At 42.1% G+C, this 12,500-nt stretch overlaps 1 protein-coding gene across 1 annotated transcript in view; it reads left to right on the top strand.

The window, feature by feature from the left end:
• The window catches only part of LOC143018026 (uncharacterized), a 68,308-nt gene that overhangs the window by 34,212 nt on the left and 21,596 nt on the right, over nucleotides 1-12,500 (top strand). The window contains exon 4 of the mRNA XM_076173065.1: nucleotides 4,703-4,907. Coding sequence (XP_076029180.1) covers nucleotides 4,703-4,907 — 205 coding nt within the window. The remainder of the gene's footprint in view (nucleotides 1-4,702; nucleotides 4,908-12,500) is intronic.

Here is a 12,500-nt window from a genome sequence, read left to right as displayed (position 1 = left end):
ATATGAGAGACGTAATAGTATTAGTAATGTTATACATCTATAATGCAAGTTTTAGCGGGGTGACAATATTAATAAAGAAATTGACTGATGGTGCGCGAATTCTACAGAAAACGAAGCTTCAAGACATGGCCTTGCTTTACCCCCCCCCCCCCCGTGACACGGTAGAAGGAACGAGACCTTAGTCTTTAGGCGTGACGAGTTGTCAGCAGGTTCGGATGTCACCAACATGGCAGGTGTTAGGCCTGGTGTTAGCCTGTAGGCTGGTAGGGGTTCGTGAACAGGCAGGCTGTCCGGCTGGCAATCCAGAAGCGGCGGCTGGCGGCTGGCGCCTGTCCGGTAGGACAGGCGGCATTCCAGTGGGAGTGGCCGCCATTAATCCGTGGACGAGGAGGCGGTGGGCCACCATGCAGTGGTGTGTGGCAGGCGGTGTCAGTGCGGCAGCCATTCCGGGGCAGGCGGCCGCGGCGTCGGTAGCTCATGCGGCGACGGCAGCATCGGCTCGGGGCGACGTCGGCGGTTGGAGTCGGCGACAGCGATAGCTCCGGAAGGCGGTGGCAGCTGGAGGTTGCGTTGTCGCTACAACTCGGGGCGGCGGGGGCCAGCAGGCAGGATGGGCGAGTGACACAGCAGCTCGGAGCGGCTGGAGACTGCGTTATCAGCAGGTCAGGGCGGGCGGCGACGGCTGGGGGCAGCAGGGTGGTAGTGGCAGCAGCTCCGGGAGGCGGCTGTAGGCCCAGCGTCGGCGACTCCAGCGGTGGCAGGACCTCCCGGATGCGGCAGTGGCAGCTGTAGGCCCAACGTCGACAGCTAGAGTAGGCGGCGGGTCCGATTGCGGCATTGCCAGCAGTGGCAGGCCAGTCGGTGGTAGTGACAACGGTTCCGGCGTCGGTAGGCCCAGAGGCGAAAGCTGCAGTAGGGGGCTGGTCCGGCGGTAGGCCCAGCGGCGGGAGCTGCAGCGTCTCCGGCAGGTCCAGCAGCGGGAACTCCAGGGCCAACGGGCAGGGCATTCCGGGACAGGTGACGGCGATGGCGGCCAGCACGAGGTCCAGCGGCGGCGGTGACGGCTGGACTCTCTGGCAGGGGCGTTGTCCTGCGTAGCGATGACGGCTGGATTCTCTGCTAGGGGCGTCGTCCTGCGCAGTGGTGACGGCTGAACTCTCTGCAAGGGCCACGTCCTCTGCTGCTGCGGAGTCGGCTAGGGTATCCGCTCACTCTTGGGGCACCATTAGTAGTGTTACGTTACTACATAATGGTGAAGGTACACGTCAGTGAGATAAAGAAATTATTCACACTCCGGTTCTCTCGGGACTTGTTTTATTGAAATTAAGATGCGAGTATCCGTGAATAAACCTGCTGTCTTGGCAGCGGGACAGAATTCTATATGCAAGAAAGATATAATACACCACGACTAATTTGGTTTATATAATACTATTTAAACTTTATAGAATAATAATACTAATATTTATAGATATTTACACATAGATATGAGAGACGTAATAGTATTAATAATGTTATGTTTCCATAATGCAAGTTTTAGCGGGGCGACAATATTAATAAAGAAAATGACTTATGGTGCGCGAATTCTACAGAAAACGAAGCTTCAAGGCATGACCTTGCTACAAAGTCACTGTCCATTTATTACGTATCGGCTAGGTTTGAATCCTCAGCCTGACAATGTTTCAGTTTCCAAATATGCTTCCATCGAGCTATATACTCCTATTAGTCTTGATCGTGTTTGCAAGGAATTAAAAAGGAAAAAAAATAATGTGGCTATTAAGATTAATGTCTGTGTACTGGGAACCATTCGGTATTTGTTAACATATATGTATGTGTACGAGTATATATATATATATACGCATGCATGTGTGTGTGTGTGTGTGTATGGTGCGTGTGTGTGTGTGTGTGTGTGTGTGTGTGTGTGTGTGTGTGTGTGTGTGTGTGTGTGTGTGTGTGTGTTTACCTAGTTGTTTACCTAGTTGTATTTTGCGGGAAGGGGAGCTATGCTCGTGTTGTCCCGCCTTTGTATCTTGCAGTGTCTAGTTTGTTTTTAAACTCATGAATGGTTTTTGCGCATACTATTTCATTGTCCAGTTTGTTCCAAGTGTCCAAAACTCTATGAGGAAAACTGTTTTTCTTCAGTTCTCTTCTATAGCTATGTTTTTTTATTTTCTTTCCATGTCCTCTTGTGTTTCTTTTGTCCCAGTTAAGTAAATTCTCACTATCGAGTACCTCTGTGCCTTTCATGATTCTGTAGATGGTCAATAGGTCACCTCTCTCTCTTCTTTGCTCCAGTGTCGGTAACTCCAGTTTAGCCAATCTCTCTTCGTATGATAGGTTTGCAAGTGCAGGTGCCATTTTTGTAGCTGCTCTTTGGATTCTTTCTATTTTCTTTATATTCTTTTTGGTACTGGGGGACCACAATGTCGCTGCATACTCTAATCTAGGCCTTATCAATGTAACCAATATTTTTTTCATCATGTCTTCGTCCAAGTATGTAAACGCCACTTTTATTGATCTTAGCAAGTTGTAAGTCTCCCCGACAATTTTGTTTATCTGTATATCATAGGACAAGTCGTTCGTGATAATTACTCCCAAATCTTTTTCGGATCCTACTTTCTTTACTTCTTTGGTTCCAATTGTATATTTTCCTGATATTCTGTTTTTGCTTTTTCCAAACTCCATTATGCTACACTTCTTCGTATTAAAGTCCACTTCCCATTTCTGACTCCAGTTCCATACCCTATTTAGGTCTTCTTGCAGTGCTTCACAGTCCTCATCAGTTTCTATTTTCCTTAGCAGTTTGGCGTCATCGGCAAAGAAGCTCATGTAGCAGTTCACGTCCTCATCCATGTCATTCATATAGATAGCAAACATTATTGGTGCCAGCACAGATCCTTGCGGTACTCCACTGATCACCTCTTTCCAGTCTGAATATTTTTCTCTGAGCACTACTCTCATCTTTCTACCAGTCAGAAAGTCCTCTATCCATTTTAGTAGGTTTCCCTGTATTCCTCCTATGTGTTCCAGTTTTTTTAGTAGTTTTCTGTGTGGTACTTTGTCAAAGGCTTTTTGCAAGTCTAGGAATGCACAATCAGCCCATCCATTTCTTTCTTGCACTATGTCTATTAGTCTTGAGTAAAAGCATATTAAGTTTGTGGAGCATGATCTTCCTTGTCTGAATCCGAATTGTCTTGGGTTTAATATGTCATTGTCTTCCAGATGTGTGTGTGTGTGTGTGTGTGTGTGTGTGTGTGTGTGTGTGTGTATGTATGTATGCATATATGTATGTATGTACGTATATATGTATATATATATATATATATATATATATATATATATATATATATATATATATATATATATATATATATATAAATATATATATATATACACATAATGCCGAGAATTTTTTCTACCTTATAAGGAAGGTAGCCAAGTCAGGGGCACATACCTATTACCACCCATTTCATTCCCATCCACCACCCCCTCTACCCCTCCTATCTCAGCTACTCATGGATGACGGGTCATCTGTGCATCCGCCAAATCCCCTGTGTCAAACGCAATGCAGCAAAACACAGTACATCCACAGCAAGGCCGCTTTACTTAATCGGCGGCCCCTCCTCTCCGTCCCCTCATGCAGAAAAAAAGAAAGCGGAGAGAAATACCTTCGAGTTGAGTCAAAATACCATTCACACATAAGCACCCCCTACCCCCCCCCCACATCCTCGGCCCCTCCCTTCCTTGCATAACAGTATCATTTATATACAATCACTCTCCACTCGTCCCTATCTCCTGCCTTCTCCCTTCTTTGCTCAAAGGACGTTCCCCTCTTGCTCATCGCCACCTTCACTCCATCCATCCATCTCATCCTCGGTCGTCCCCTCAAATTCACTCCATCCACCTCAGCCTTCCTCACTTCTTTTATTAATATTATTTCACTCATTATTTCCATGTGTCCAAACCATCCCACTAATCTTTCATCAGCCCTATCTGCCATCTCCTTTTCCACTCCCGCTCTCCTTCTTACCTCCTCGTTTCTCACTCTATCCAACGGAGTAACCCCTACCATACTTGCTTGTACTTCTCCTCTAATTGAAATATTATATTATCTCATTTACCTCGTTTGACCCAGCTATTTTCATTATCACTACACTTACATATCTATAATCCAAACTCTATATAGTATGCGCATGTGTGTGTGTGATTCACCATGGTCTTGAATCATGCATTGGACTAGTGATCGACAGCTATTTCCCTCCCGGAAGAGAGCTCAGAGCTCATATATGACCGATCTATGGGTAATGCTGTGTGTTTATGTAATATATATATATATATATATAATATATATATGTATGTATACATATACTTGTCACGTGATAGCCTGGTTCGAGTCCTTCGCCGTACCACGTTTCAATTTCTGCGTGTTAGCCTCCGCGAGTCTCTCGACGTTGATGGCTTAGAATTAAAGTGTATTGTAGTTGACATATGTGTGTGTGTGTGTGTGTGTGTGTGTGTGTGTGTGTGTGTGTGTGTGTGTGTGTGTGTGTGTGTGTGTGTGTGTGTGTGTGTGTGTGTGTGTGTGTGTGTGTGTGTGTGTGTGTGTGTGTGTGTGTGCGCTTGTTAGCGTGAGTTTGTATATTTGTGTGAGAAACAAGAGTCTATGTAACAACCCCTTTAAGGTTCTATCCTCTTTCTCCCACAGGTGCACTCACCGATTCACAGTTCCCCGTCTTTACTCTCTACGTGCAGAAGAATTGTTTCAAGAGCCAGGAGAGTTGCAACCGAGCCTGGGACTTTGAGCGAGTCGTCGGCTACGAACTTGAAGGATACACGAAGAAAACGCTCCTTGTCAGCTCCAGAATTGAGTGTGAGGAGATATGTCTCATCGAGAGTGAATTCCCTTGCAGGTAAGTTCCTTTCCATATCGTTTTCTCAGCCTAGTCCCGCCCAACCCTGCCTAATCCAGTCTAGCCTAACCTATCCTGATTTAGATTAGTCTACAATAACCTAAATCATCATAACCTAAGATAAGATAAGATAAGCTAACCTAACCTAACCTAATCTAACCTAACCTAACTTAAAGACCAAACCTATCTTAACCTAACTTAACCCTTCTTAATCTTACCCAAATTTACTATACCAAGATAACTACTGTATCTGAAACAGTCCATTGAACTTACATAACTAAATCAAAACCCATTGAATATCATGTGTTGTAAAATGGCGATATGAATATGAAAAGTCAAGAATAATTGTCCCCTGTGGTAGGGGGAGGAAAGAAGTCCGCCACCGTAATTCCCATGTGAGTCATGAAAGGTGACAAAGTTGGACAGAGTTAACGGACTAGGGATCCTTCTTTCTGTATGTTCAATCTGCGAGAAGTCAGGGTGTAGGAGGGTATGGGAGATTTCCAAGCAGAACCCTAACAATTTGGGTAATTTAATGTGCGTGGTTGTGGCACACATATGAGTAAAAGGGAAGAGATAAGCATTACGTTTGTGAGAAGGAAGATGGATGTGTTACCGTTAAGTGAAACCAAGTTGAAAGGGGTGGATGTTTTTGGGTTTGGGAGTGTGTTGGGGAGAATGTCGGGAGTGAGGAAGAGGAGAGGAGTGAAGGAGTAGATTTGTTGGTAGGAAAGCATGTGGTGGAATGGAGAGAAATAATTTCAAAGATAATGTGGATGAAGAGGAAACTGGGAAGGGGAATATGTTTTTTAAGAGCATATGGTTCTGGTAGTGAGAAGAGTGTAGAGAAAATAGAGGTGCCTACCTGACATTCAGATGGGCACCGGCCAACTTTCCATAGCTGACACTTTCTGCGGATCGGTACAAACTTCGTCCCTGCCCACTTCATGTTGGAAGAGGCTGAACTTCTTGGCTGCTCTCTTCGTCTTCCATGGACTCCTGCTGTCTTGCCCGGTTTTGACAGCATGCACAGAACTCTGTCTTTGTCCTGGGGGTCTGCTAACTGTGGCTCACTTACCTGTTCAGCGTCATCTGGGAGAATCAAGGGCACCTCTTTCCCGTGAACCTTAAGCTTCTTGTTCCCAAAGTCGATGACCGTCTCTCTCTCCATCGGGTAATCCAGGCCAAGCAGACGAGGCTCCTCTGTACTGGCCACGTACACCGACAGCTGTTCCTCTATGCTGCCCACGCCAATACGAACCTGCACTTGACCCTTGAGCGCCATGCAGTTCCAGTAGCACCACAGAGTTCCTGTTGGGCGGCTGGAAGCGTTCTTGTGCTCACCAAATCCGTTATGACAATGGTCTTCTTTGCTCCCGTGTCTGTAACCATCCGGTTTGGTTTTCCGTCCACGGTACCATCGAACGCGGTAAACCTCAGCCTTGCGGTGTTGGCCAAGTCGACGTTGGAGAGCCACCACGTTCTCATACGATGTATTTTGTCCTTTAGTTAAGTTCCCTAACACCTCTTCGGCTGGTCCTCGTAGGCACGACACGAATTGCAGTCCTGAGCATTCACTAATAGCTCAAACTGGGCGTGGTAGGTTTCTCATGTCTTTTTTCCGTCAAAGTTGGCAGATTTCCTACGTTCCGCACGACAAGGAGACAACGGTGCCGACGCTAGTGGGTTACCCGGGTGTGTTCGTACGTCACAAAGGAGGGAAAGGGACGAAGCATATGGGGCGACGTTCTGCAGCTTGGTTGTAAGGGCGATAATCCAATCCTGGGACATCCCCATCACCTCAGCTCCCCTCAGCCCGATTCTTGTCCACTTCTCGCATCACGTCTTCGACCTTCTGCCTAACGAGCCGTGATTCTTCTCGGATTTCGTCTCGCACGTGGATAACACTATCGTCCGCATGCGAACTAGCGTCAACTCGTTCCTTTTGGAGTCCCATTTGTTCTTCCATTTCTCTCATCATCTCATCACCGTTTCTAAAATATTCATTATTACCTCATTACCTTTGTCACGTGACTCATTTTCTGCGTAGCCACTTGAGATCAATCCGTTAAGGTTACCATCAGCTATCTTGTCTGTGATATGATCAGGTATTTTGACTCTATTTCGTAACTACCGGTGAATGAAAACCACGTCACTCCATGAAAAATCAATCTGATTCTATCAATTCCACTTCCGACACCAGTGAAGCGTTATAGTTACTCTACTCGCTTCGCAACTCGTATAAAAAGATAATATACAACCCTTTTGGGCTCATCGTGGTTCTCATAAGCGAGTGTTTATTCGCAGATAGAGAAAAGATACCCAAAAAATTTCGTTCACCTTGAGTTTCTAAACTCATCGTACATCATGTGAACACAATGTCACAATCATTACACAATTTCACCACAGACAAGATGGGATTAACTATTTTCACCATAATCACAACAGAAACAAAATAACATGGTTCTCATGGGAGAAAGCAAGCACCCCTCTTTGCACAGGATACCCAAAATACTTTTCCAAAATAATTCACACTACACATCACTTCATTTCATCACTACGTGATCTTAGGCCCTACTCCAATGTGGATCTGCAGTAGTTGACTAAATTAGCTAAGCTTCACTGCAAATATACAATTACGAAACTAGGAGAAACACGTCACTTTTCAGCCCACCACTTCAGGACTGCCTCGCCTCGACCCGAGCTGGTCATTACCTCGCTGGCGTACCATACAGCATAGCAAACTAGGTATACGAGTCTACGCACACTATATAGTACAAATACATGCTTGCAAAACCTAACATCACCTTCGTAACATAATCGCTCTCTAGCAAAAATGACTACCTATGATGAAGTCATAAACCTTCTTTCAAAGGGTAATAAGACATAAGGGTAATAAGGCATATGGGAAATACCTCTAAGGAAATTATAAGCACACAACTAGCCATCACTTTCAATGAAGTGTACATAAGAGAAAATCTCCTGCCCATATACATCATTAATATGTGTATTCATATATATATATATATATATATATATATATGTGAATAAATTCGCTAGTGGACAGCGACATCAATCATACAATCTAAATAACCGTCGCGCAGAGGATTCGAACCACCGCCAGTAGACTCAAGAGTGCTCTGGACTCTCTTGAGTCTACTGGCGGTGGTTCGAATCCTCTGCGCGCCGGTTATTTATAGTGTCTATATATATATATATATATTTATATATACATACATATATATATATATATATATATATATATATATATATATATATATATATATATCCGTGTGTGTTTGTTTGTGTGTGTGTGTGTGTGTGTGTGTGTGTGTGTGTGTGTGTGTGTGTGTGTGTGTGTGTGTGTGTGTGTGTGTGTGTGTGTGTGTGTGTGTGTGTGTGTGTGTGTGTGTGTGTGTGTGTGTGTGTGTGTGTGTGTGTGTGTGTGTGTGTGTGTGTGTGTGTGTGTGTATGTGTGTGCTTAAGCATATATATCGTTATATATATCGTTACATATATTTAAAAATCGCTATCAACGTTACTTTTAATTTGCGGTACTTATTTATGGGATTCAAAATACTCAGAATGATAGGAGCTATTCAGTGATATAGATACGAATTGTATCTGTGGGACTGACTGAAAAATAGGCCAGTATGAAAAATTGCATGTACCTCCAGACAACAGATTTTGTGCTTTCCCTACTCTCAGCATTTGACGACGCTTTTGCAAGAGTTTTTAGGTTAGGTGCAGTTGTTAATCACCATTACACCCCCCCACCGAAATTCAATGAATATTTAAAAATGGATACTGACGTTACTATTAATTTGCTGTACCTATTTATGGGGTTAGAATTACTTAAAATGATAAGAGCTATCTAATGATATAGATAATAATTGCATCTGTGGTACTGGCATTGTTTCCTCATGTCCACAACTGTGGACTCCATTGTGGACACTTAGCTCAGCTTCCAATACTACATGCAGATCTGCATGAGGCACAGTGTGCACCCGGCTTAAGCCTCTGAGACTCTGTAGTTGACAATGAATGAATAAACCATATTTGAATTAGACAACATTGTATTGTTTCAGTGCTTGGTGGGCTTAAGCTTTTGGCTTGAGAGGGCGGGATTGATGTGGATATCAATAGGTCCAGATTCACCTACGAAGTGTTTGCTGCATATGTATGTGTGTTTTTCGCGTTTTTTTTTTTTTTTGTGGTAAGATTCTCCCTTTTAAATGCTCGAACCCATTTCTGACATTTTCATATGCAGCCTATCCTCATAACGTGAGTCACTATGACATAATTTATAACAGCAGTGTTTAGTGGGTGACATTTTGAAAATTTAAAGTAAGGTGGATCCGTCAAAATACCCGTTAAATGTGGATATCTTTCACAAGAAAATGAATAGTGTACCGAGGCCTTTGTCCGTAAGTAATTTTCCCACGCAATAGCTTGTGACGTCATGGCAATGTTTGTTTCCATGTTTAGGAACTGCGGATCGCTATTGCGGTTAATGTGCTGCATGAAAGGGGGGACTGAATGATTGTGTGAATTTACCTGAAGTAAGCATTTCAAAAGGAACTTAAGAGATGATTACTGTGGAAGATGGAATATATATGAGGACTCAAAGGAAGCTTTTTAGAATGGAGGATTTGTAGAGGTGTGAAGACAGAATGAGTGGTAGGGTGTTAAGTTTAAACGCCAAGAATCCGTTGAAGTTTTATTACTGACGTTTCGTCCATTCAGGACTTCTTCAGAGTGTACACATGTAAGATATTGACAACTTATATATTCACACAGCTCATCCCGTTCCTCCCCGGTCAATGTTGTTGTCATTTCGCTTCCGTCTCCATGAAGCTAGACGGAAGCGAAATGATAGCAACATTGACCGGGGAGGAACGGGGTGAGTTGTGTGAATATATAAGTTGCCAATGTCTTAGATGTGTACACTCTGAAGAAGTCCTAGTTGGACGAAACGTCAGTAATAAAACTTCAACGGATTCTTGGCGTTTAAACTTACCACCCTACCAATGGAGGATTTTTTTTTTTCTGAAAGACAATTGTGAATTATGAGATGTCAGATAGGAGGGAAGTAACTAGTACAGTTTCACAGGACTCGGCGCACCTACAGTGCTCTTGATATATTTTACCATGAGAGATGGGACAGACAATAATACCAACCAACTCGCTGATGACGCAAAGATCATGAAAACGGTAAAAATGAAGAAGAAAGTAAACTGATACAGAAATATTTGAAAACAATATATGAGTGGAACCAGGAGTGGAAAATGATACTGCGCAAAAAGGAAATTAGAGCAAGTAAAAGTAAGAAAGACCGTTAAGGAGTAATGCAGTTTGAAATAAAAAAAAAATGAAGAAGCAGAGGGGGAAAGGATGTCTTGATTATGGTTAGTCTGTCATTCAAAATAAAATGTTAATAGGATTACGGGAGAGATATGGTATTAACGAACTTAAGAATGGGATTTTCATTTTCGAGACACATTGTCCAAAAACTGCACAGTCCATTACGGCTAAGGCCGTGTGCAGCTCATGTGATAACAAGGAAATGTCTGTAAAGTTATGAATGCACCTTGATTACTCAAAGTAATCAACAGTAAGGCATTGGACAAATAAGAAACCCAAGATGCAAAGAATTTGACTCTACTTTCCTGTAAAACTCGACTAGGGGATAAAACACAAATATGATTTCTAGTAGGTTCTTTGGTCTATATGTATTCTCACTTTCTACATCTCATATGAAATGTGTCTTTTATATGAAATGTGTCTTCTCATATGAAATGCGTCTTATAATACATATTTCAGAGTCATGTCCCTGATTTTTTCTTCTACCCGAGTCTCCACCTTTTGATGAGGTTTGAAGTTTTCAACGATACTGTAGCAGTTATTCATATTATTGGATAAGTGGTTGTCCACATGAACGAATAACTACTGTTGAAAGCTAATTTGTTCTCAATTTTTATTGAGTACTACGAAAAATAACCTTCGTTTCTGTACAATGTTTTTTGTTAAGACATCTATAAAGAAAAGAAAAATTACAACAGTGCAGTGTTTTACATAATTAGAACCACCGACTGACGGTGCTTTCGTACAGTATCCTAGCAAGAATAGAGATGAGACTTGTTTATCAGTGAGACTTGGATGGAGTATGGCCTTTCCTTAATTTCTCTTACGCCTTCTCTGTTTCCTCCTTTGGCATCTCTCCTATATTTACCTTTCCCTTTACTCCTCCCATCCTTCTCCAAAGACATCGTCGCGTCGTTGTCCGGGGCTGTAGCCTAACGGTACTCGCCAGACCCTCTTTGCCTGCATCACATGTTGTACCTTGACAACCGCAGTATAATAACCCTAATCTAACTGTCCGCCACTGGTTCCTCTTCCGTTCCTAGCCACCCCAGCAGGTCCGTGACCATTCGAGCTTTTGGTATTCCGTGCGACTCATCCTCAGAAGCCGCATACTTGGACTTTTACGACTTCCTGATTCCTCCTTCCCTTCCTCTTGCACGTCCTTTCTTCTTTCTCGAAAACACCGGTAGCGTAAAATTCATGTCAAAAGATGAATTGCTTATATATCGGTGGCGTCCATTCAGAAGACATTATTGTTATAGGTTTGTCAAAATGCATAGGCATACTTTGTTCCATAGCATTTACCCAAACTTTTCATTTTGACATCGAAATACTTAAAAAAAAAAGATCAACAGTGACGCAATCCTAACTTGAAACGGTCTCCACTAGACTTAACTGTGTAATAAATCATTTAGAAGAAAAGAGAATCTGAGTACACATGCATGCATCAGACATACGTACATCCATATACATACATACATACATACATACATACATACATACATACATACATACATACATACATACATACATACATACATACATACATACATACATACATACATACATACATACATACATCTATGCATATATATACACATACGTACATACATACATACATACTTACATATATACGTTCATGCAGCTCATGAATGTGCACATACTCGTACACAAACATACATTTATACATACATACATACATACATGCATACATACAAATATACATACATACATACATATATACGGATATGCAGCTTATGAATGCACACATACTCGTGCACAAACATACATTCATACATACACACATACATACATATATACTTACATACATACATACATACACACATACATACATCCATGCATATATACATACATACGTACATACATAAATACATACTTACATATATACGTTCATGCAGCTCATGAATGTGCACATACTCATAAACAAACATACATTTATACATACATACATACATACAGACATACATACATACATACATACATACATACATACATACATACATACAAATATACATACATACATATATATGTATATGCAGCTTATGAATGCACACATACTCGTACACAAACATACATTCATACATACACACGTACATACATACATATATACTTAATACATACATCCATACTCGTACATACATACATACATACATACATACATACATACATACATACATACATACATACATACATATTTACATACATATA

Source organism: Oratosquilla oratoria, chromosome 33 (genome assembly GCF_046742065.1).
Source record: "Oratosquilla oratoria isolate Oo_2021 chromosome 33, ASM4674206v1, whole genome shotgun sequence".
In the NCBI taxonomy this organism is placed as follows: Eukaryota; Metazoa; Arthropoda; class Malacostraca; order Stomatopoda; family Squillidae; genus Oratosquilla; species Oratosquilla oratoria.
This window is presented reverse-complemented; position numbering and strand designations above follow the sequence as displayed.